The sequence below is a fragment of the Sciurus carolinensis genome, chromosome 14 (genome assembly GCF_902686445.1).
Source record: "Sciurus carolinensis chromosome 14, mSciCar1.2, whole genome shotgun sequence".
Taxonomy (NCBI): Eukaryota; Metazoa; Chordata; class Mammalia; order Rodentia; family Sciuridae; genus Sciurus; species Sciurus carolinensis.
The window spans coordinates 5509617-5531916 of NC_062226.1; the positions used below are offsets into that span (position 1 = coordinate 5509617).

Here is a 22300-nt window from a genome sequence, read left to right on the forward strand (position 1 = left end):
GAGCGGGTGACAGAGTTTGAATGTTCTGGAAAGCCCTCGTCAGCTTCGGGCGGGGTCAGCAGTGCCAGGACCTGAGCTTCCGTCCCAGCATGGCTCCCAGGCCCCCACCACCTTCTCAGGCAGTTGTCCGCAGGCCCTGGAGGTGACAGACCTGGGCTCCAGGCCCCCTTCTGCCTTCAACTTGCCCTGTGGACGTGGCCTAGCCACTCCTGAGCTCCCGTCTCCCTGCGCCCCCTGAGCATTCGAGGGCTGGCAGGAGCCCTGGTGAGGGGTGAGCCCAGGCGTCCCGCGGCTGCCCAGCTGCACGTCCTCTGGGTCAGGCAGCAGAGCCCTCCTGCCCTCTGAGGCCGGGCTCTCTTGGTCCCAGGGCTCCCAGGACGCCCTCCGAGGGCGGTCACAGGAGGCCAGGCCCGGCATCTGCCAGGTCGCAGGTGCCCACCCAGACAGTCGGCGCGTGGGAAGCTCTTCCCTGGGTTGTGGGCAGGTCGTGAGGGAGTCCCTCTGTCCTCCTGGCTGCCCAGCATAGCCCCTCAGGGAGAGAGACGTCCTGAGGCGGGTAGCCCAGCTTCCAGCACGGGCTGTGCTGTGACTGCCTGATCAAGGGCTGTGCCCTTCCGCCCTCTGGGCTCCAGTCTCTCCATGCACAACGATTGGTGTTTCCTAAACGCAACAGGCACAGTGTGTAGCCCCAAACATGACAGGATTAACCTCGGAGCTCAGTGTGGTGAGGCACACCTGGAATTCCAGCAGTCCTGGAGGCTGAGGCTAGAGGATCGCTAGTTTGAGGCCAGTCTCAGTAATTTAGTGAGGCCCTAAGCAACTCAGCAAGAGAGAGATGGTTTCAAATTTTTAAAATAAACAGGGCTGGGGATCAGAGTGCCCTTGGGTTCCAGCTCCAGTACCAAAAAAGAGATTAACCTTGGACCCTGTTATAATAAAGGTGTGTTTTTAATTTCCTTCTGTTTCTTTTCATTGAGTCTGGGACTTAGGCTGGTATCAATTTGTTTAGCATCTTTTTAATGCTAATTGATTCACTTTCTTCCATCATGTGTGAACATTAGAAAATTTTTAATGTGGTGAAATATGCTGAACATAAAATTTACCCTTTTAGCCATTTTAAACTTCACAGTTCAGAAATGGTGACCAACTCAGTTTTCAACACAGAAAGCAGAGTCCCTTAAAAAAATAGGAAGTTGGTACCAGCGGCGAGTGGCTCCCTCGCGATGACAGGTAACAACTAGTGTTTCCTCTCAGTTCTGACTTCCGGGATGTCCGAGACCAGGGTAAAGCTGGCGTGGGCTTCTGGACACACGGTTCCTGCTGGACAGACAGACCCAGTGGAGCGGGCGGCCTGGCACTCAGGGCCCAAGCTCTGGCGTCAGGTGTCCTGGGCGTGACTCCTGGCTCTGATTTTCACCAGCTGGGTGGCTTTGGGCCTGTGGTCTAACCTCTCTGGGCCTCTGCATCTACACCTGTGGAGGGGGCTGCCACTCCCTGCTGCAGAACGTGGCAAGCCAGGGTGCTCTGAGGACGTCACTGCTGCCATTACCCACGGTAGCCAGGGCTAAGCAGGGTTGGCCGGGAGGCGCTGCTTCCCACACACCCAGGAAGAAGCAGCATAGGGATCGGCCCCCAGCCGTTTCTTCCTCCCTTCTTCCTCTCTCGTCCCCCACCCCGCTCCAGCAGGGCAGGACAGAGCTCTTGCCCAAAGCTCCCTCTCCCTGGGAAAGGCTTGACAAACCATCCCCCACCCAGGGCTTCCCGGGGCCAGAGACCAGGAGGCCCAGGAGATCCCCTTACCTTCTGCTGGGCCTTACCTGCCTCCTCTCTCCCATGAGGCGGGGGCTGCACAAAGGGCCCTGTCACTGACCCCTGCAATTGAGTGACAAGCCTGTGTGGGGAGGGCATTTGTCTTCCTCGGTGGGGCCTGGTCTGGCTGCTTCCCTAGGGCACCCTTTGTCCTGGCCTCTTTCCGCGTCTGCGGCCCCCGAAGCCAGGGCTGTGGCTGCTGCCTGGCCCCAGGAGCCAGCCCGGCCATCAGCTTCCCAGCAATCTGGCCCGCGCCACAGATAAAGCCTCCTTTCAGAGCCGTGCACGGCTGTGCCGGGAGCCCGGGGGAGCGCTGGGGTCCTCGGAGATGCCAGACAAAGCCGTCTTGTTGGGAGGGCTCAGCGGGAGCAGGGACCCCACTGCCTGGGGAGAACCGTCCCCTCAGGGGCTCACCAGGGTGCACGGGGCCAGCTGCTCCAGAAGCAGGGCCGTGAGCCCCAGCGAGGCCCCGGGCGCAGGAGGGCACTGGGGTTACAGGGAGCAGGACTCCTGGTTTTGAGGGGGGACTCTGGCCGCTGCCCGACCTGGCTTTCCTCATGCATGAGCGGCACCCGTGGCCTCCTGGTTCTCTCAGGATCACCCTAGCGCCCGCGTCCTGCTTGTCCCTGGGCCTCATACTCCCGCCCCAGCCCACTCTGACTCCTTTCGATTCACTGGGCCTCCAACCTCTGCACATGCCGTTCCCTCTGCCTGGATCACCCTTCCCTCAACCTTCCACAGGCTGTCCTGCACCCCCTCCTTGGAGCCCACCAAATCCTCTCCAAATACCAGGAGCCCCGTTGTCCTAATACCTAAGCCTGCTTCCTTCCCTACCATGTCCCCAGCCCCACGGACGGGGCAGAGTGCCTAGATGATCCCTCCGTCCCAGGTGGTGGCACGGAGTCCCTCCGAATCACGCAGCAAGTGGGAGGAGGGGCAGCCTGGCCCCAAACTTCAGTCCCAAACTTCCCCCGGCCTCACGGACTCCTGCCTGTGTGCGGCGTGTCGCCCTGGGGCCGCGCCTCCCGAGTGAGGACCCCCGCCCTTCCTTCTGCCTCACACGCCACGCTCCCCCGGGCTGCCCCCAGCAGCTGAGGACAGGGTACTGTCTTCGCCAAGGGCCGGGCAGGGGTGAGGCCCAGCGGAGGAGCAGTGAAGAGCCAGCGGGGCCTGCAAGTGGGTGACACTGGGGACAAACAGCGGCGCTGGGGGAGTCCACGTGGCAGGTTCTCCCGCCTCAGCAGTCGGGTCAGCCAGGTCCAGATGGAGAAGCCTCCGGATTCACAGCCGCTTCATTACGTCTTAACTGAGAGGCTGGCTGGGTTCCTGGGTGGGGGCGCTAATGTCATCATTAGTCACAGTTGGTGCCTTCCCCACGCCAGGGTCAGGGTGGAGAGGGGCTGGTGGGACGGTTGCGGGGGTTCATCCTGGTTTAAGCTCTTCGTGGACATCTTCTGTTCCTCAGGACAACCCTATAAAATAAGGACTATAATTGGGCCCGTTTTAAAGATGAGGAGACTGAGTCTCAGTGAGCCACAGCGATCGGCATGCTCCAGTTCTGCCTGGGTTCTAACAAGGAGCTCGTCACTAACGGTGCCCCAAGCTGCGGGGAGCCCTCGGAGGGGCTGGCAGCTCTGGCCACCTGCCCCAGGGGCCTTCTGGGTGAGGGAGGCTGACGTGGCCCCCGTCTGCACGCTGGGTACTGGCACTCGCAGGCACTTGGCCCCCACATCCTGGGAACCACCGTGAGGCCCAGCCCTCAGGCTTCTGCTTCTGCAAATGACCACCGCCTCCACCTCTCGGCCTGTGGTTCTGAAGTTGCAGCAGCATCAGAATCATCCAGGAAGCTAAGCCGGTGGGTGTCTGGGCCCCAGACTCGGGAATCCGCCCGTTTAACAAGAAGCACCCATGTCCCATGCCAACGCTGTGTGACATTTCGTAAGTCACAGAGGAAATCGGGCTGAGTCCTTTCCTCTTGACCTGTCCAAGCGGGTCCAGAACTCCAGCCAGTGCCCTGGAACCACACAGGGAGACCTGGGCTCTGTCCCTGCAGGGCCCTCTGGGTCTCTTTAGCAGGAGTCCCTGGAGCCTCAGGGAGGAGGAATCAGGAGGGGCTTTGCCTTAAAGCGCAAAAAGGACATTTGACAGAAAGGAAACCTGTCTACTTAAGGGGTCTTTTTATTCAAGCCCTTTGGGGGAAACCAAGGCCTAGAAAGTGTAAGGGACCCGCCTAAGATCCCTCGGCAAGTTCTCAGGAGCCAGTTCAGCAACTTCCCATAGGGCCAGGCTGCTTGGGTAACGGGTCTTGGAATCCCACCACTATGGGGTCGGTCCTCACCACTGGGTTCCTGCAGGGTTCTGAGAAGGAGCAGCTCACAAAGCCCTTGATGAGGGACTGGAGTCAGCTGGGCAGACAGACTGGACGGAGTGGAGCTGGCCGAGTGTGGGATGTTAGGAAGCTATAGGGGCTGCGGCCAACACGCCCGGCCCTCAGCTCCTCTTTTCTCAAGCAGCATGGACCCAGCTCCTACCACACCTCACTACCCAAGGGGCAAGCCTGGCCCGCAGCCCTGAGTTTGCCGTGTCACAGTCTGTGTGTCACTGGCTGGGGAGTCTGCCGAGCTTCCTTCTGGCCCTCATGTGACGGATGGCGAGGACTTGGGCAAATCATTGGCCTCAGTCTCCCCATCTGTGCGAGGAGGGGCTCGATCAGGATCACCTGAGGCTTCAGACCAGGAGAATGGGGACGGAGCCCAGCATGCAGAGGGGCTGCTGTGGCTTTAAAAGTGCCTGGAACGCCCGTGGCAGCAGTGAGAGCAGCCGAGGCGGCCACCTGCGGAGCCCTCCACAGCTGGGAAGATTAGTCTCTTCCACTAGACAACACCCATTACCATGTTCCAATAGCCATCACTTCCGCTAGGAGAGCTGCAGATGAGATATTGATTGCGCTGACCCCACGCGAGCCCTTGCCCCAGCCTGAGAGGCGTGCAGATCAGCTCTGTGCCCAGCTGGCGGCCCGTGGCTCCCGGCTCCGGTGGTCAAGGCCCTCTGACCTATCACAGCCGCTTTCCAGAGCTTCAGGATCCAGGTGGAGTTCCCGGCGGTCACACCAGGTGGGCCACTGTGGGCCAGCCTCCCCAGATTGAAGCAGCCTGATGCCAGCACGGGGTGGCCAGTAGAGGCTGTGGGCCCAGAGGAGACTCCATCTCAACAGCGCCCATGTCCCCTGGGGTCTTGGACCTCTTCCCAGGGCCCCAGGCTGCTGGCAGCTCCTAACTTCAGCTGCTTCTCGGTCTCCTCAGCACGTGGAGCTCTGAACCTGGAAAGGGGGTGTCCTGGGGCCCTGGCAGCTGGCCAGGTCACGCTGTAGGGGCTGCATCTGCCCCCTGCCAGTCTACCCACCCTCTCACCACACAGACTCACAGGGCAGGAAGGAGCCTCCATCCAGAGCGCCCATCAGAGAAGCCCAGGGCCCGCCCCTCCCCGTTTCTGAAAGGAAGACGGGCATTCTCCCGCCTGGCCCGGTGGTTTCAAGCAGTCTCCCATGGCACCAGGGGCACTGGACGGGGTGGCGGTCACCCAGGTGATGAGAGGTACGGATCCGTCAGGCAGTCCACCCAAGATTCATGCTCTCTACTGCACGTGTGCTGTGGACGTGTAGCTATGTACGTGCCTTGTGCCTTGTCACCGGTCACCCTGTCCCCTCTTTGCCCGTGAAGATTTAGGTTTTTCCAAGGAGGCAGGAGGGGCTGGAAGGAGGGTCTGGCTGGCTGGTGACTGGGACACTTCTCTGTGTCTCCAGCCCCAGGAGGCAGAGGCTGGCCCTGGAAGGTCCCAGGGCTTTTCCCTCCTTTGAAAAAGGGTCAGTCAGTGTGGATTCATAGAGCACACCTGGGCCCAGGGCGTTTAGGGCCAGCGCCCCCTTCCTGTGGGGCTCAGTCAGTTGCTTTGCGTCTCTCTACTTCACTTTTTTTTTTTTTTTTTTTTTTCTTTTGCGGTGCTGGGGATCGAACCCAGGGCCCTGTGCCTGCAAGACAAGCACTTTACCAACTGAGCTATCTCCCCAGCCCCCTACTTCACTTTTCTTAAAAAACAAAAACAAAAACTCTTTTCTTGAGCTGGGTACGGTAGGGCCCCGGTGGTCCCAGCTACTTGGGAGGCTGAGGTAGGAGGATCACTTGAGCCAGGAGCTCATGCCAACCTGGGCAACAAAGCCAGACGTCCATCTCAAAAACCAGAACAAACAATGGAAAAGAGAATTTTGAAAATACACAAAACCAGATGATCACAATGAAGGCTCACACGCCCATCCAGAGCCACCTGCTTCCCCTCTGAGCCGGTTCCGAGGCCCAGGCTACAATGACATCCCTCAGCACGAAGCTCTTAAGGGCAAGAACTTTCCTTAAGACACAAGGGGGGACGTTCCCTGAAATCCCCTCACAGGCTGGGTCTTCAGCCAGGGTTCACGTTTCTGCATCTTACAGAAGTCACTTGGGGTTTTACTTTGTTTTTGTAGTTCACACTGGGTGCTTGGTTGGCTTATCTCTGTGGTTTCCTTTGGTCCACAGGCTCCCACCCTCTCTTCTTCCCTGATTTTCATTTGTTAAGGCGCCTGGGTGTTTGTTCTGGAAAATTCCCCGCAATCTGGACTTGGCTGGCCGCGTCCTCATAGAGTTCAAGGATTTCCACCTCTTGCTTTAAGAAGCAGCCCGGGCTGCCTGCTGACTGCACTCCTGGGGTTTATGGCAAATCCTTCCATCCTGGCTCAGCCTGCACGGATGGCCCCATTTCTAGTCTATTCCACAGGTGAGGAAACAGGTGGTCTGTGGCTGAGCCTGGGTTCCCCCAACCCAGTCAGTCTGACTGAAGGCCCGGTCTGGCTCCCAAGCCCAGCACTACAGTCCTGCCCACCCTGCCCACCCCACCCTGTCCTGGAGGCTCCAGTGGGGCTCAGAGGAGGTGCTATGGTTTGCATATGGTCCAAATGCGCTGCCCAAAGCCCATGTGCTGAGAACGTGGTTCCCAGTGTAACGGTATTGACAGGTGGTGGGTCCTTTAAGAGGTGGGGCCTTGTGGGAGGTGGTGGGGTGGTGACCACCCTTGTGAAGCAGATGGGCTGGGTTTGAAAGAGCAAGTCTGGCTCCGCCCATTCTCTGGCATCCCTGCTCACCAGGTAATCCCTCTCTCTGCCACCAATGCCATCCCCCACGCTGTGACGTAGCCAGGAGGCCCTCACTGGAGCTGGTGGCATACTATTGGTTCCCAGTCACCAGAATTGTGCGGTAATGACACCTCTCTGCTTTATGAGTCACACAGTCTCAGTATTCTATTATAGCCACACAGGATGGACAGGAGGTTCACTATGTCTGTGGTTGAGCATCATCAATCACCAGGTCACGTCCCTGAAAACCCATGTGTTCCTAATTACACTGAATATTGTCTAATTTTCAGTGAAACAAATTTCTTCCTAATAATAAGGATTAGTGTGTAATTATTCGAGCATGTATTACAAACTTAGATGAAGGCTTATTAAACACAAAAAGTAAAAATTTATCGCAACTGTATCTCCTCTTGAGACCGAGTGCAACAGAGCCAAGCCTTTTTCAGCTTTAAGGGCACCACTTGGGGAGGAAGCTGGATTTTCGACAGCTCTGGTAGCTGCTGGAGTTGGAGGGTTAAGTGCCCACGGAGGCATCCAGGGCAGGGGCCAGGAGGACACAGATGGGGCTGACGCAAGTGTCACAAGGTGCCCGGGGGGGGGGGGGGGGACCTGGCTCCCCAGGGAGCATCTGCCTGCCCCTCACTCCGTTCTCCACTCAGACTTGGCCAGATTCTGAAAGTCATCTTATCCTGGTTTCTCCTCCAGCCCATTCCAGTCTAGCCCGATAGTAGCCTGGGTGTCTTGACTCCCCCGTGTGCCCAAATGTGACTTTCTGCTACCATGCTGGTTCCAACCACTGTCACCACAGCCCCACCTTTCCATGTCCTCCCTTGCTGTGCACCCACACCGCACCGCACAGCGCCACACGGGTCTTTTCAAAACACAAACCAAGTTTTGTCTTTTTCTTTAAAAATTCTTTTTTTTTTTTAGTTGTTGATGGACCTTTATTTCTATGCGGTGCTGAGGATCGAACCCAGTGCCTCACATGCTCTGGGCAAGTGCTCCACCACTGAGCCACGACCCAGCCCTGTCTTTTTCTTTCTTGCAACTTCGCTGTAACTCCTAGAATAAAGCCCCAAACCTGGCCAGATGCGCAAGCCAGGCGTGAGCTGTGGTCTAACTCTTACTGTCCTCTGCCTGGCTCTGGCACACAATCGCGTTGCTAATTGTCTCCATTCCTCAGATAAGTCAACGCGTTCCTTCCCCAGGACCTGGGCAGGGATGTTGCTCGTCTGTCCTGGACACTCAGACCCAGGCCTGCTCTCACAGGGACAGGCTCTTCCAGGCCTCTGTGAATGTTCAGGTGCTCCTAAGGGAGCGTCCAGCCCCACCTGCCCTTGGAACTCTTGATTCACCCTCCATGTTATTTTCTTCAAGCACAGAGCACCATGTGGAGTAGTCTTATCTTTCAGATCCTCCTTTAACAGCCTGTTGAACAGTCTTACTCTTGGGTAAATAATGGTCTTCTTGTCTTGGTTCTCCCCAAAGCCATGCCTGAGGCAAGAACCTGTCGTAGGATTGGGAAATACCCTCTGAGCTGGTGGAGATTAAGAGAGAGATTCGCTCCTTCAACAAATATTTGTTGAGTATCTGTTAAGATCTCAGTTCCTGGGACACAACTGTGGACAAGACAGATGCAGTCTCTGCTCACATGGAGCCTCCTGGCTAGTGGAAGAGACGCTCAACGATGCCTAGCATCCACTAAAAATTACTAGCTACACAAAGCAAATCACTGGTGATGTGGAGGAGAGAGAGCAGGGTCAGGGCCATAAGTGCAGATTAGTCAAGATCGAGTCTTGTGGCATCTGGGGGAGGATATGCCAGGCAGGACTTGGCCTGTTTAAGGGACAGCAAGTGAGACAATGGCTGCAGCAGAGTGAGCGGGAAGTCAAGGGAGGCCAGGAGGAGGAAGCGAGGAAGCCAGGAGTCAGACCCTGACGGGGCTTGTGGGCCATGGTACATGTTTCAGCTGTCTGTTGTGGCATGATAAACATCCCGGGAACTTAGTGCATCCAAACAAAACTTCATTCTTTCTCTTGAGTCTACAGGTTAGCAGCCTGGGAGGTCCTTCCACTGGCCTCTATGGGTCTCTTCATACAGCCGCTGCCATCGTGGCTCGACCGGGACTGGGGCCTCAGGGACCCACACTTCCATGTCTGGTGTTTTGTCTGGCTGCAGTAAGAACTTTGGGTTTATATTGAGATGGGGAACTAGTTGCTCAGCAAGGATGAGACTGCAACTCATGTTAATGACAGACTGTGGGATCTCGGACCAGGACTGCCAAAGGGTACTCAGATTATGTTATCGCGACATTGAAAAATATCACCCTCCACTTCCACCTGCACAGGAGCAAGATGGTCCAGAAGTATTCCCACTGTAAACAACGGAAGACTGACCAAAACAGGGTATGACTGTTTCAAGACACTCGACAGTGGGAAGCACAGGATTGTGATTACTGAGAAAAGGGAAAGGAACAGAGGGAGCCCTGCCGTCACCCGCTTCCTGCCGGGGGTCATTCCCAAACTAAGAATGGAAGGAAGAACAGAGTCCAGTGATCCTGCCGAGCCAGAGCTGTAGACAGGCTCGGGGGCGCCAAGGCAGCCAAAGTGTGTGGAATTGATCGCCAGTGAGAAGGCTGCTGGCCCGTGAGTCCAGACAAGAACAACTTTCAAGGAGCTACGGTTTGAATATAGTTTGTCCCTTCTAAAACCCAAGTTGAAGTTTGATTGCCATCGTGGTGGTGTTGGACGATGGGACTTCAAGAGGTGATTAGGTCCGTAAGGATTAACGCCTTTCTTGAGGGAGTGAGATCTTGCTCTCTCCAGGCTGGATTAGTTACTGCAAGAGCAGGTTGTTACAAAGCATGCTGTCCCTTGTGTTTCCTCTCTTTCACAGTTGTTTTGCCATGAGTTAAAGCAACATGTAAGCTTCACCAGCCGTAGCACCATGTTCTTGGAGTTCTCAACCTGCAGAACCTTGAACCAAAATAAATGCCTTTCCTTTATAAATCACCCAGTCTCAGGTATTCTGTTATAGCAACAAAAAACACCCCAAGACACAAAGGGAGAAAAATTACTGGAAATCTCATACAGGACTAAGAACCATTTGAGTTTCCTCAAGCTAGACTAGAGAGATCTCACTGAATATAAAAGTCATTGGTGGAAACCCCAGAAGGGCCACACCTGAGAAGTTGAGTTAGAATAAAGTCTAGACCTGCCCTGAAGAGGTTAAGAGGAAATCTTAAAAAAGATCAAGCCAATCTCCAATATATCCAATACACAATATATAAAGTAGAAAATGTGACTCATTGCCAGGAGAAAAAACAGTCAACAGGAACATACACCAGCAAGTAATAGAGATGAAGGAATTAGCAGAAGAGGTCACTAAAGTAGTCAGTAGACATATACCCTACGTGCTCAGGATGAAAGGATAATGAAGGAAGCATAATGAAGAAAGGGGGGTACTGAAGATGATTTATCTAGCAATGAATTCTATCTGAAATGAAAAATGCACTTGTTCAGATTAACAGCAGATTAGACAGTGCAGAAGAAAAGAGCAGTGAACTTGAAGACATATCAGCAGATATTATACAACATGAAGTTCAGAGAGAACTAGACTAAATTCGGATGGAGGAAGAGGAGGACAGGGAAGCTTGAAGAATTTCACTTCAGTGACCTACAGAACAATTCAAGTGATCTAGGAAGTTTATGATTAGATTACCAGAAAGGGGAGCAAGGGAGGCAAACAAATCTCAAGAAAAACACTGCAAAAAGTGTTTCAAATGGATTTTTAAAAAAATTCATGAAGCGCAATGAACCACAAGTAGAATAAGCATAAGACAATCATACCAGCTGGGCCAGTGGCACATGCCTGTAATCCCAGTGACTTGGAAGGCTGAGGAGGAAGATCGCAAGTTCAAGGCCAACCTGGGCAAGTTGGTGAGACCCTGTCTCAAATAAAATTTAAAATGGGTTCAGCAGTAGCGTGCCCCAGGTTCAATCCCCAGAACAAAAGAGAGAGGGGGAAAAAAAAACAGTCAAGAGGAAATAGATAACTCGAAATATGTTGTGTAAATAAGAGAGATTGATTTTATATTTTAAAAGCATTCCACAAAGAAAATTTCAGGTTCAGATGAATTCACCAACGAATTAAATCAAATATTTATGAAAGATAATTCCAACCCTACACAAGCTCTTTCAGAAAACAGAGGAGATGGGAAGATGCTTCTGAATGCATTTATTTGAGGTCCCTTTTACCTAACACAAAAACTAGACAAAGAAATCACAAGAAGATTGAAGACCCATATCCCACATTAACATAGACATGAAGTTCTTTAACAAGTTTTTAGCAAATTAAATGCAACAATACATGCAAAAAGATAATATATCATAACCCAATGTTGTTTATCCTGGGAATGCAAATTTGGTTTCATATTCAAAATATGATAAATGTAATTCATCAGATTAACAAAATACAGGAGAAAAACCATGTGATTGTCTCAAAGAATATTGAAAAAGCACCTGAAAAAATTCAACACTTAATTATGATATTAAAACAATAGCATTAAGCCAGGTATGATGTGCATGCTATAATCCCAGGTACTTGGGTGGTTGAGTCAGGAGGATTGCAAGTTTGAGAACAACCTTGGAAATTTAGTGTAGCCCTATCTCAAAATAATAATAGTAGTTCTTATAGTAACAGCAACAACACTAATAAAGGTTTAGGGATGTAGCTCAGTGGTAGAGCACATGCCTACGGTGTATGAGACTTTGGGTTTGGGACCCAGCACCACAAACTAAAAGTTTGTTCAAGAATTTTATGTCTGTGTTCATGTGGGATATGAGTCTTTAGTTCTCTTGTGATGTATTTGTCTGGTTTTTCTATTATAATAAGAGTGATCTCGGGCCTGGGGAGATAGCTCAGTCAGTAGAGTGCTTGCCTTGTAAGCACAAGGCCCTGGGTTCAATCCCCAGCACCCAAAAAAAAAAAAAAAAAAAAAGAGTGATCTCAACAATATCATCAACAACAAATTCTCCACAAACCAGAAATAGAAGGGAATTTCTTTGATCAAACTTATGCGGCCAGCATCAAACTCAGTGGTGAAAGGCTCAATATTTTCTACCTAACATAAGAAATAAACTAAAATGTTCATCTTCATTACTTCTTTACAACATATTACTGGTATTCCTAGATAGTATATAAGGCAAGAAAATGAAATAGAAGGACTAAAGATCTAAAAAGAAGTAAAATTGTTCTTATTTGCAGATTATATGATCATGTATGTAGAACACCAAAGGGAATCTACAAAGTTGCTCCTAGAGATGTTAAGCAAATTCAGCAATGTTGCAGCATACAAGGTCATTTAAACAAAAATCAACTGAATTTATATGTACCACCAATAAACAACTAGAAAAATTTTTTAAAACTCCAGTTAGTAGCAAAAAAGTAAGATGATTAGAGTCAAACAAATATAACAAAAAATGTGTGACTTGCACTTTGAAAATTATAAAACATCGCAAAGGTAAATTAAGTAAAACTTAAATAAATGATGAGATATACCATGTTCATGGATTAGAAGTTTTGATATTAAAATGGCAACTCTCCTGAAATTGATCTATTGTTTTAATGCAATTCAAATAAAAATTCTAGAAGGGTTTAAGGAAATCAATAACCCACTTTTAATATTTTTATAGAAAGGCAAATGACTCAGAATAATAAAAAATATCTTGAAAATCAGGAATAAGTTTGGAAGACATGCTACCTAATTTCAAGACTTACAATAAAGCTACAGTAATTAAATCACTGTTTTGGGTGTAAAGATAGACATGAATAAATAGATCAATGAAAGAGATCCCTATTCAAATGATCAATTGATTTTATTTATTTATTTATTTTTGAACTGGGGATTGAACCCAGGGATGATTTGCCATTGGGCTACATCCCCAGCCCTTTTTATGTTGAGACAAGGTCTCACTAAGTTGCTTAGGGCCTTTGTTGCTGAGACTGGCCTCAAACTTATGAACCTCCTGCCTCCAACTGCTAAGTCACTGGAATTTCAGGTGTTTGCCATCACACCTGACCAACTAATTTTTGACAAAGATGCAAAGGTAATTTAATAGGGAAAAGATAGACTTTCAGGCAAATTGTACTGGAAGAGCTAAACATCGATATATTAAAAATAAAATTTGACCCTTAAACACAACCAATAGAAAATTAACTCTAAATGTATGAAGGACCTAATTATACAGAAGATGTGCACTATGAGCAATATTTTTAAAAGTTCTTCAGTGGAAGGAAAATTATACAGACAGAAACTGATCTACACAATGGAATGAAGAGCACCAGAAATGGAAATACATGAATAAGTATAAAGCGTTCTGTTCTTATGTTAGCTTTTTAAAGTAATTGGACTGTCCAGAGCAACAATAATCGCAAGGTGTTATAGGTTTGTTTGTGTTGATGCTGGGGAAGGAACCCAGGGCCATGTGCATGCTACACATGCACTCTACCACTGAGCTAGACCCAGCCCACAGGGGTTTCTAGAAGTAAAACCTAGGACAGCAAAAAAGCACAGAGTGAAATGCTCCAACTGTACTGTTGCAGCGTCTGAGATTGCACTTTCAGCAGCATGATATTAATTGAAGGTAGCCTGAGATAAGTTAAAGTCGTACATTGTAAACCCATGGGAAGCCACTAAGCAATAAGAAGGATACCTAAAAAGTCAAGTACTAAAAATACTCAATTAAATCCAACCAAAGGCTGAAAAAGTCATTTAGAATGTGGAAAAAACTAAATCTACAATTACAGAGAGGTTAAGTCAGGGAGTGTCCACGTGATGGAATATTACTTAGTTGTTGAAAATGTTTATGGAGGATTTTTAAAAAAATATGTTTTAGCTGTAGACAGACCTTTATTTTATTTATTTATAGGCAGTGCTGAGAATCAAACCCAGCACCTCAGACATGCTAGGCAAGCGCTCTACCGCTGAGCCCCAGCCCAGCCATATAGAGAATTATTAATGGTGTAGAAAAAGGTGTCTCAGCACAGTTGGTAGCATGTCGGTCTCATAATAGTGTAGAAAGGTGTTTATGATAAATGTCAAAAATTTAAAAGCAGGATGCAAAGCATATATATTAAAGTATAAATATATGAAGTATACACTTACAATTTAAAGTATAAATATAAAGCATACATTTGTATAGTATAAAATGTAAAATATTGGAACTGCATGGACCACCTCCACTGAAGGTAAGTGTGTGTTTACCATGCATGAGACCCTGGGCTCACTTTCTGGAACAAAAGGAAAACACACACACACACACACACACACACACTTTACCTAAGTAACACTGAAAAAATATCATAAGCATAGAAAATTAAGACAGAAAAGAAAGATACCAAATGTAAGCAGTGTTTGGTGTTTCTAAATGGGTAGTGAGATGATGGGGAAGTTTTTCTATGAGATTTCTTTCCTTTTTTTTTTTTTTAAGATGCAGCTTATCATCGTGGTTGAAGGCCTGAGTTTGGTTCTTGGTTCTGTCACTTGTTAGCTGAGTGGCCTTGGGCAAGTCAATTTCTCTGTATAGCAGTGCTTCCTCTGCAAAGCAGAAGCAAAGATGTCATCCTCATATGTTGTTTTGAAAATTCATTGAGATCATGGGAATAAAGTATATAGCAAAGCATTGGGCATAAATTTAATATTCATGAAATCATTCATTATCACCATGGGCATTTACAATCATAGAAAAGTAAGCTGTAAAAGCAAACTTCTGCTGGACCTGTAATCCCAGAGGCTGAGGCCGGAGGCCTGCCAAGTTTGAGGCCAGTAAATAAGATAGGATAGGTAATGGACCCCAATCAAGGCTTTTTAAATGTAAAGGCCCCTCCAGGAGGTTAACCTGTAGACATTCCAAACATTCCAGCCGACTCCTTTGTCTCAGGTGATGGGAACAGGGAGGCAGGACAGACCTCAGTGAAGGCCACAGACTCAAGGGCTAACCAACAGCTTTAACACGTCTCCAATACCCATTTAGCATAGATTTTGACCAATAGTGTTGGTACTTTTCCAAGACCTGATTAGCATGGCTATTGCCCAATGCCCCTACCAGAAGCTGGGCAAGCCCCTAGACAAGTGTGCCTAAGTGGCAACCCCTATCGGGTCCCCCCACCCTGCGGGAGCTCTCTCTTCTCACTTGGGCAGATCCCACTCTTTTGCACTCACTCTTTCTCATCCGTGGATTTCATTCTTCCAATTTGCTGGACAAGAAGTTGGAAAGAAGGCACTGGCAGGCAGCTGGGGTCTAGTGCAGCCGAGGCTGAACATCTGGTTCACAGTGTGGGAAGCTTAGCAAGACCTGTCTCAAAATGCAGTAAAAAGAGCTGGGGATGTGGCTCAGTGGTAGAGCAGCCCTGGGTTCAACACCTGAGTACCAGAAGTGGGGAGCAAAACTGCTCTCCAGTGAAACCCTGATGGACAGAGGCAGGGGAGCGGAGGTCAGGTTCCAAGTCCAGAACCAGGGAGGTCCAGAGCAACTGTGCTCCAGCCTCCCTGGAAGGACTAACAGTCAAAAGTCAAAAGTGGACTTCCAGAGATTCTGGAAACTTCCTTGGGACTCCCAATAAAACTAGAGGGCAGGAGGGGCGTGTCTTTCTTTTCCTCTCTGAGAGGCCTCACTTCTCCCTTGAGTGTCCCCTTAGTGTTTGGCTGCAAGGAGCAGAAACTCTTCCGCCAAGTATTATGAGAACACCAGTGTGTCTCAGGGAACCGAGGTCAAGAAATGTCACCAGGTTCCATAAAGTTCCAGGACGGCCCAGGGACCTGAACCCACAACCCCTTTTCCCACCCTTCCCTCTTGCGTCCTTCTCCCTCTGCTCTTCCAGGGACCCAGCATTCACCATAACCAAGCTGACTGGTCACTTCCGACTGGCTGTGTGCTGTTACAGGACAAGAAGCCTGTCATGAAACCAAGGCAGCCTAAAAGCCCCGCTTCAAACTCCGATTCTTGTGGTCCGACCAGAAAGAGTTCAGGCATGTTGCTCAGAGTAACAGGTGTGAGTTCATTAGAAGGGACAGGAAAGGGAAAGGGGGCACACTCAAGGGAGAGAGTGGTCCTCTCAGAGAGGAGGGACGGCATGTCCCTCCTGCCCTCAGCATGTCCCTCCTGCCCTCCTTTTACTGGGAGTCCCTGAGAAGTCCCCCGAGCCCCGCCCAAGTCTACCTTTTGACTTTTGACTGACAGCGTAGGAACTGCCTGACCATCTCCGAGAGAGGATGGCATGGTGCTCGAAGTGGATCTTAAGGAATCGAGTCCCCTGTTTTTGTCTCCATTTCCTCCCGCTTTCTGGGTGTGTTATGGGTTCCCCTGTTTTTGCCAGGATTTTCCCTTTAATTGGTTCGCTGCCCTCTGGACAGCCCCCATCAAGGTTTCTTTGTGGTGTTCTGGCTCTTGGGTGGCAGGGGTTGGGACATAGTCTTGCATAGTTTCAGGAGGGTCCAGTCCAGCTGGTAGGCATGACCTGATCTTGAAACATTAGTTTTCTTAAGGGGATGTGACTATGGCTGGGGAGGTTTTGACATACCAAGTCCCCATCTTCCACAGGCTTATCTGTCAGATAAGGCTCCTGGTGGTGTCCGGCTGCCCAGCTCCCGGGTATGTGGCTATTAACAAAGACTGAGTCCTGAAAGTGATGTTCTGATTGGCCCGGCTCAGGTCAGTTGTCCAGCCACGGTCCAATCAGATACGACCAAGGGGGCGTGGTCACAGTGCAGCCGTGGCTGCTTTGGGCCTGGGTTCTGCTTGCAGAGGGAATCGCCCAGTCGCGGTCCTGTGGCGCGCCGCTAAACTCTGTGCTGGCTCCTTCCTTCTCTCTGCCCGGGCTCCTCACTGCGGGTTCTCCTCCATGTTTTAGGCTGCTCTAGGCCAATCATAAACCACTTTGCTGAGGGGTGAAAGTGGGATACGGTCAGTTGTGGATGCCATATCCAGGGGTTCTCTGTGGGTCCACGCAAAGGCGAACCCTAGGGAGATGGCTGTGTGCCCATTCATCCTGCCAAGCAGGTCATCTAACCTCTCTCTGGCTTCCCTGGCACATGCCACAGAGTTACTGTTGGAGACAAAATCCCAGGCTGCTGGGTTAGGGTCTGCCCCACATGGGGACTTTTGGAGTTTTTGCTGGAACACAGAAGGGTCTATTCTTCCAGATAAACAGGACCTCCAGCAAATGGTGGCCTCAGGCAACACTTGAATCAGAAAACACAAAGGTTGGGCTAAGAGAAGCACGATTTATACACAGCCACACACACACACCTCCGTAGAAATAAAGAAACAAAAGACTAATGTATCTTTTTTTTAATTGTCATTTTACAGCCCCCCTTCTTGATGACCACTTTCTCAGGCTACAGGGGACCAGGGAACAAAGTGGGGCCCAGGGCAACCCAACGAGGCTGCCAGGCGGGGAGAACAAGTCACAATTACAAATGATCACAACAATCAGGGCGGGTACTTGGGAAGGCGGAGTGAGGCGGGCTCCTCGGGCCAGCAGGCCTATCTGGCTCTACTTGGCGGTGACCTTGCTCTGGAGCCGATGATATTCCTTCAGCCTGTGAACCAGATTCAAAACAAAGAAAAATGTGAATTAACAGTAACAACAGGCACTCAGCTCAATTAATCCAGGCAGGACCCGGGTGGCGGCAGCTGTGTGTTAAGACGTCTGCGAAGTTGTCTTTTTCTTCTATCCACTCTCCCATCCTGGCCCCTCCTGCCCTCCAATCAGGGTAACGTAATTAATTTATCTTAAGGGGAAAACATGTTTGTCATTGTTGAAGACAAAGCATTTAACTGGCAATGGGAGAAAGGAAGAGGCCATTATGAAACCCCGGTGTGTGCTGGGCCATTTAAAAGGGTTTACAGAGTCATCAAACACACACAGAGGGTGTAGCAGTGGGGGAGGGGAGGGGACTGTGGGGCAGTGTCTCTCCATGTCTGAGGTGGCTCCAAGGACAAGAGCCTGGCTCTGGGGCAAAATGGTGGCTCTCTGCCCGGGGCATGTTGCTCTCACTTTCTTCCTGACTCCAAGGTCATGAGAAGGCAGTTAGTGATGAGGAACCCACAGCTGGGCAGGCAGGCCTTCTGCTTCCTAGCTGCGTGACCCTGGACAAGTTACTTAACCACTCTGGGCTTGTGTCCAGAGAATTGCAAATTTGTGTAAGAATCTTAATTTGCTTACGAGGCACCTAGGACTGAGCTTAGTCTGCAGTAGCTGCTGGTAATGAAGGACCCTGCATGCCCTGGAGTACACTGGCCTTGGGCTGAGGGCACCTGCTGCTGGGCACCAGGCTCTTCCTGTGAGCCAGGGTCTGGGCCCGTGCTTGATTCCCACGGTCTCATATGGAACCGTCGCTGCACCTGTGAGCAGGTGTGGCTAACGCCCTGGCTGTGACTCCCAGAGGTTGGGAAGGGGTCTGCGGCCCTCCTGCAGAGCTAGGACTTAAACCTGGGTCTGAGCGACTTCAGACAAAGCGGGTCTCCCCAGGGCTGGAGAGCCACGTGGCTGGGGTTTCCTGCTCGACCTTCAGCCCAGGGTCGGTGACTTTACGGCTACTTTGCACCTCTAAGCTATTCCCTGGTCCACACTGCCGGAAGAGGCGCTCCCGGTGGAGTCCTGTGGCTGGAGGGGCTGGGGTGCGTGTCAGAGGCACAGGCAGGACCTGGAAGGAAGCTGGGACCCGAATGCCCAGCCCCACTGCCGCTGTGGCTGTCACTGTCACAGATGCCGTCAGGCCCCAGGAGATGGAGTAGGCCGGGTACCAGCAGGCGTGGAGGCCGCTGTGGGCAGACGGACAGGAAGGTGGGGTTTGTCCAGCCAGGGCAGCGCCGCAGGGGTCAAGGTCCCATCAGAGCCTGTCCCCCTGCACCTGGGGGCTCTGAGAACCTGGCAGGGCCAGAGCGACTCACCTGAGGGAGTTGATGTTGATGAAGCCGGTGGCATCCAGAGGCTCATAATCACCCTGCACGTTCATGCTGCAAGGAGGAAGGAGGCTGTCAGCCCGGGGGCCTTGTCCCCAAGCCAGAAAGACCGCTGGGGCCGGGAGGCCATCGTCAACACCCGGGCCTCTACGCTGGTCCCACGCCCTCCTGCACGTGGGCTTTTCTTCGGGTTTCTATTGGATTCCAGGAGCCCTATTCTGGGCCGCGCACCAGGCCGGAGACAGGGCCCCAGGGTGCTCCCCGCAGCCTCTTCCCCGGGCGCAGGGCAGGAGGCCGCCCAGGTCTCGGGTTGGGGCTCAGTCAGAACCGACCCCAGGAAACCTCTAAGCCAGAGCTGCCATCTGCAAACCAAGGAACCACATCCCAGCACACTCTGCCCCCGGGGTGGTGGGCTCAGAGAGGATCCCGGAAAAGTCGATGGCGTTCAGTGACCCCAAGGGGCACAGTGAGGCAGCCCCACGGCCTCTCTCAAGCTGCAGGGAAACCAGCCGCACTTACAGCACCATCAGCTCAGCAAGTCACCTCTCCCTTTGTCTGTCCCCCAAGTCAGAGCTTCTCTAAGCCTCCCCATGCCCGGGCATCCACCACCTGGACAGTGCCCGGTCACCTGCTGCTGGACCCCCGCAGTCACCACCCTCCAGATGGAGGGCCTTCATCTTCGGCTTCTCCCCCTCCCCGCCCGCAATCCTTCAAGCCTGCAAACCAGGCGGGCTCTGCTGCCACCCTGAGAGCCACACACAGGCTCTTGGACCCGCGGTCTGTGCTGTGAAGGTGGCCGACGGTGGCCACTCTCAGCAACAGTTGGCTCCACGGGGAAGCATGGCTGGAACTGGCACAGGGTGAGCCCTCGCTACGGCTGACCTCGACTATTTCTTCATTCAGGCGTCCAGGCATCCATCAAGTGCCCACCACCCAAGGCCCGGCTGGCACAGGCGGGAGTGGCATCCACCACAGACCCAGGCCCAGGCAATCCGTCACCCAGCACCTGGTGAGTAACAGCACTGAGGCACCTGGTCTCATGCCAACTCCACCAGGCCACCGAGCTTCTGAGAGCAAGGGGGTCCTGACATGCCCACTCTGAACCAGTCCCTCGTCTTCAGGTCTGAAGAACTTCAACCTCAGGACCACCTCAGTCTCAAGGTGCTCGATGACAAGGAGGTGGCCTGTCCCCTCAGGAGCCCTCTTTGGAGAGGCGAATCTGGGGAGCAGGAGGAGGTGAGGGGGCGGGAATCTGCCACTTTGAGGGACTCTGAGGCTGTGCCTCTGGCTGGTTCTTGGTGGACTGTGGACTTTCTACTGGAAAAAAAAATGGGGTCTCTGCTCTGCCCTGCCAGGCCCAGCGACTTGGGCAGGCCTCCCCAGGCCTTGTGGCTGGGACATGGAACGCTCCGGAAGTCAGCCCGTGCTCTGCTGCTCACTCCTTAACCCCCGCCGCCCATCTCCAGGGCTCAGGTGTTGAGGCCACCAGGGCCTCAGGGGAGCACGTTCCTGCAGGGGGGCAGGTGCCATGGTACCCCTCATGGAGGGAAGACTGGGCCAAAGCAGACCTCCAGCCTCCTCAAATCCTTTAACAGACCTCGCCTGGGGGTGAGAGGGGACACGTATGCCCACCTCCACAAACCAAGGCATAGGCTTGGCGAGGCAGCCTCACCCCCTCTTCATCTCCCCTGCTTTGCAAGGGCCCTGGACTCAGCCCGGGGGAAGGTGGCTGCGGAGCCCCTCCCCTCCCTGTCCACAAGGCTCACTGTCCTTCGCCTCCACCCCTCTCAAGTCAAAAGAGATTCCTGCTGGGTGCAGTGGTGCACGCTTATAATCCCAGCGGCTCGAGGCTGAGGCAGGAGGATGGCAAGTTTGAGGCCAGCCTCAGCAAACTTAGCGAGACCCTGTCTCAAAGCAAAAAATAAAAAGGGTTGGGCATGCGGCTCAGTGTCAAAGCACCCCTGGGCTCAATCCCTGGTCCCAAACAACAACACCCCCCCCCCAAATTCTCCAACCCCATCCAAGGAGGGGCCCTTCTAGACGGCCCAAGCAACCCCTGTAAAGAGGGGCCTGCTGGGGACTGACCTGTCCCACGAGGCCACCAAGAGTTTCAAGAGGTGTTTCTGGGGAAAGAAAAACCTCTTTTTAAAATTGTGGTGTGGGGTGTGTTGCAGGGGGAGGTGGAAAAAGAGTTCACAATGATTTTTTTCACCTCCCCTGACGGTCTGCAGAAAACCTCTGTGCTTTTATTTTTGCTCACTCGAGTGGCTCTGACCTGCTCTATAATTACGTTACTTTCTACCCACTGTGCCGCGGCATTTCCAGTTCTGCTACCTCTCGCGGCTTCCTCGCTGGTCCCCGTGACGCTGTCACTCAGGGGCTTTCAAGGCAGCGATGTAGAAATCAAAAAGAAAAGGGAAATGGTCGGAGACACAGTGAGAATAAATGCTTCTGCTTTTTTCTCTTTTTTCCCCCTTTCCCTTTTTACTTTATTCATTTAATCTCCCTGAGTGAGACTGTAAGGCTTAATGAAGGGTTGGACAGATTATTAGAGGCTGCTGATTGGGAGGGGGAGGGAAGAAAGAGCCAGAGAGAGAAAGAGAGAAGATAATTTGACATTTACCCCGACTGATCTAAACTGATTCGGTTATATTTATGGCTTACAAAGTGTTTAGGAAGATTGAAGGGGGGCAACCCAACATGGCAGAGAGAAGGGAAAGAACAAGATAATATTGACTGCTAAACAAAACTCGTACCTTAATTCCCAACCGGCCTCCAGGAGGGAAGAGCTGGCCTCGGCCTGAGCTGGGGCTCACGATGGGTGGGGCTGCCTGTCCCTCGTGTCGCTCCCACCCCCGCTTTGGCCAGGTGACCTCTGAAGGGGACACCTGGCTCCCCGTGAAGACAGAGCCCTCAGGCGGGCTGCAAACCCAGGAGTGGAAAAGGCCAACTCTCCCTGGACCCCAGGCTCCCGGCACGGCCTGGCCCTGGGTGGGGCAGCTCTTCTGGGTGGCCTCCCCTTGGCCCCCGCATGCCCGCCATGCTCCCGCGTCTTCAGCCCCGGTTTCTCCCCCATGAGACCCGCCTGTCCCCGGCTGACTGGACGGTGCTGCAGGTTGCCTCAGGAGACCCCGTGTGCGTGAGCCTTCCTCAAGAGCATCCCCTGGACTCGGCCGTCCCTGCCACTGCCTCCCCAGCTTCTCGCCCAGCCCCGAAACCAGGACGACTGGGCCTCCCACCTCCTTCACCTCCAAAGCCTTGTCAAATCTGCCTGCTCTGCTCCAGAGCCATCTACCTGGTCCAGCCTGCTAGCATCTCCCCTGGGTGCCCTGGGGCCTCCCCCGCTGCGTCTGCCCCACTGAAA

General features: G+C 52.1%; 1 protein-coding gene across 2 annotated transcripts in view; it reads right to left on the minus strand.

Moving 5' to 3' along the window:
* Positions 1–17304: 17304 nt before the first annotated feature.
* The window catches only part of Ass1 (argininosuccinate synthase 1), a 46632-nt gene continuing 41636 nt past the window's right edge, over positions 17305–22300 (minus strand). For both annotated transcript variants that reach the window (XM_047524727.1, XM_047524728.1), the window contains 2 exons: positions 18925–18990; positions 17305–17570 (listed from right to left, as the gene is read on the minus strand). In XM_047524727.1, the coding sequence (XP_047380683.1) occupies positions 17525–17570; positions 18925–18990 (112 nt within the window). In that variant the 3' untranslated portion in view covers positions 17305–17524. The remainder of the gene's footprint in view (positions 17571–18924; positions 18991–22300) is intronic.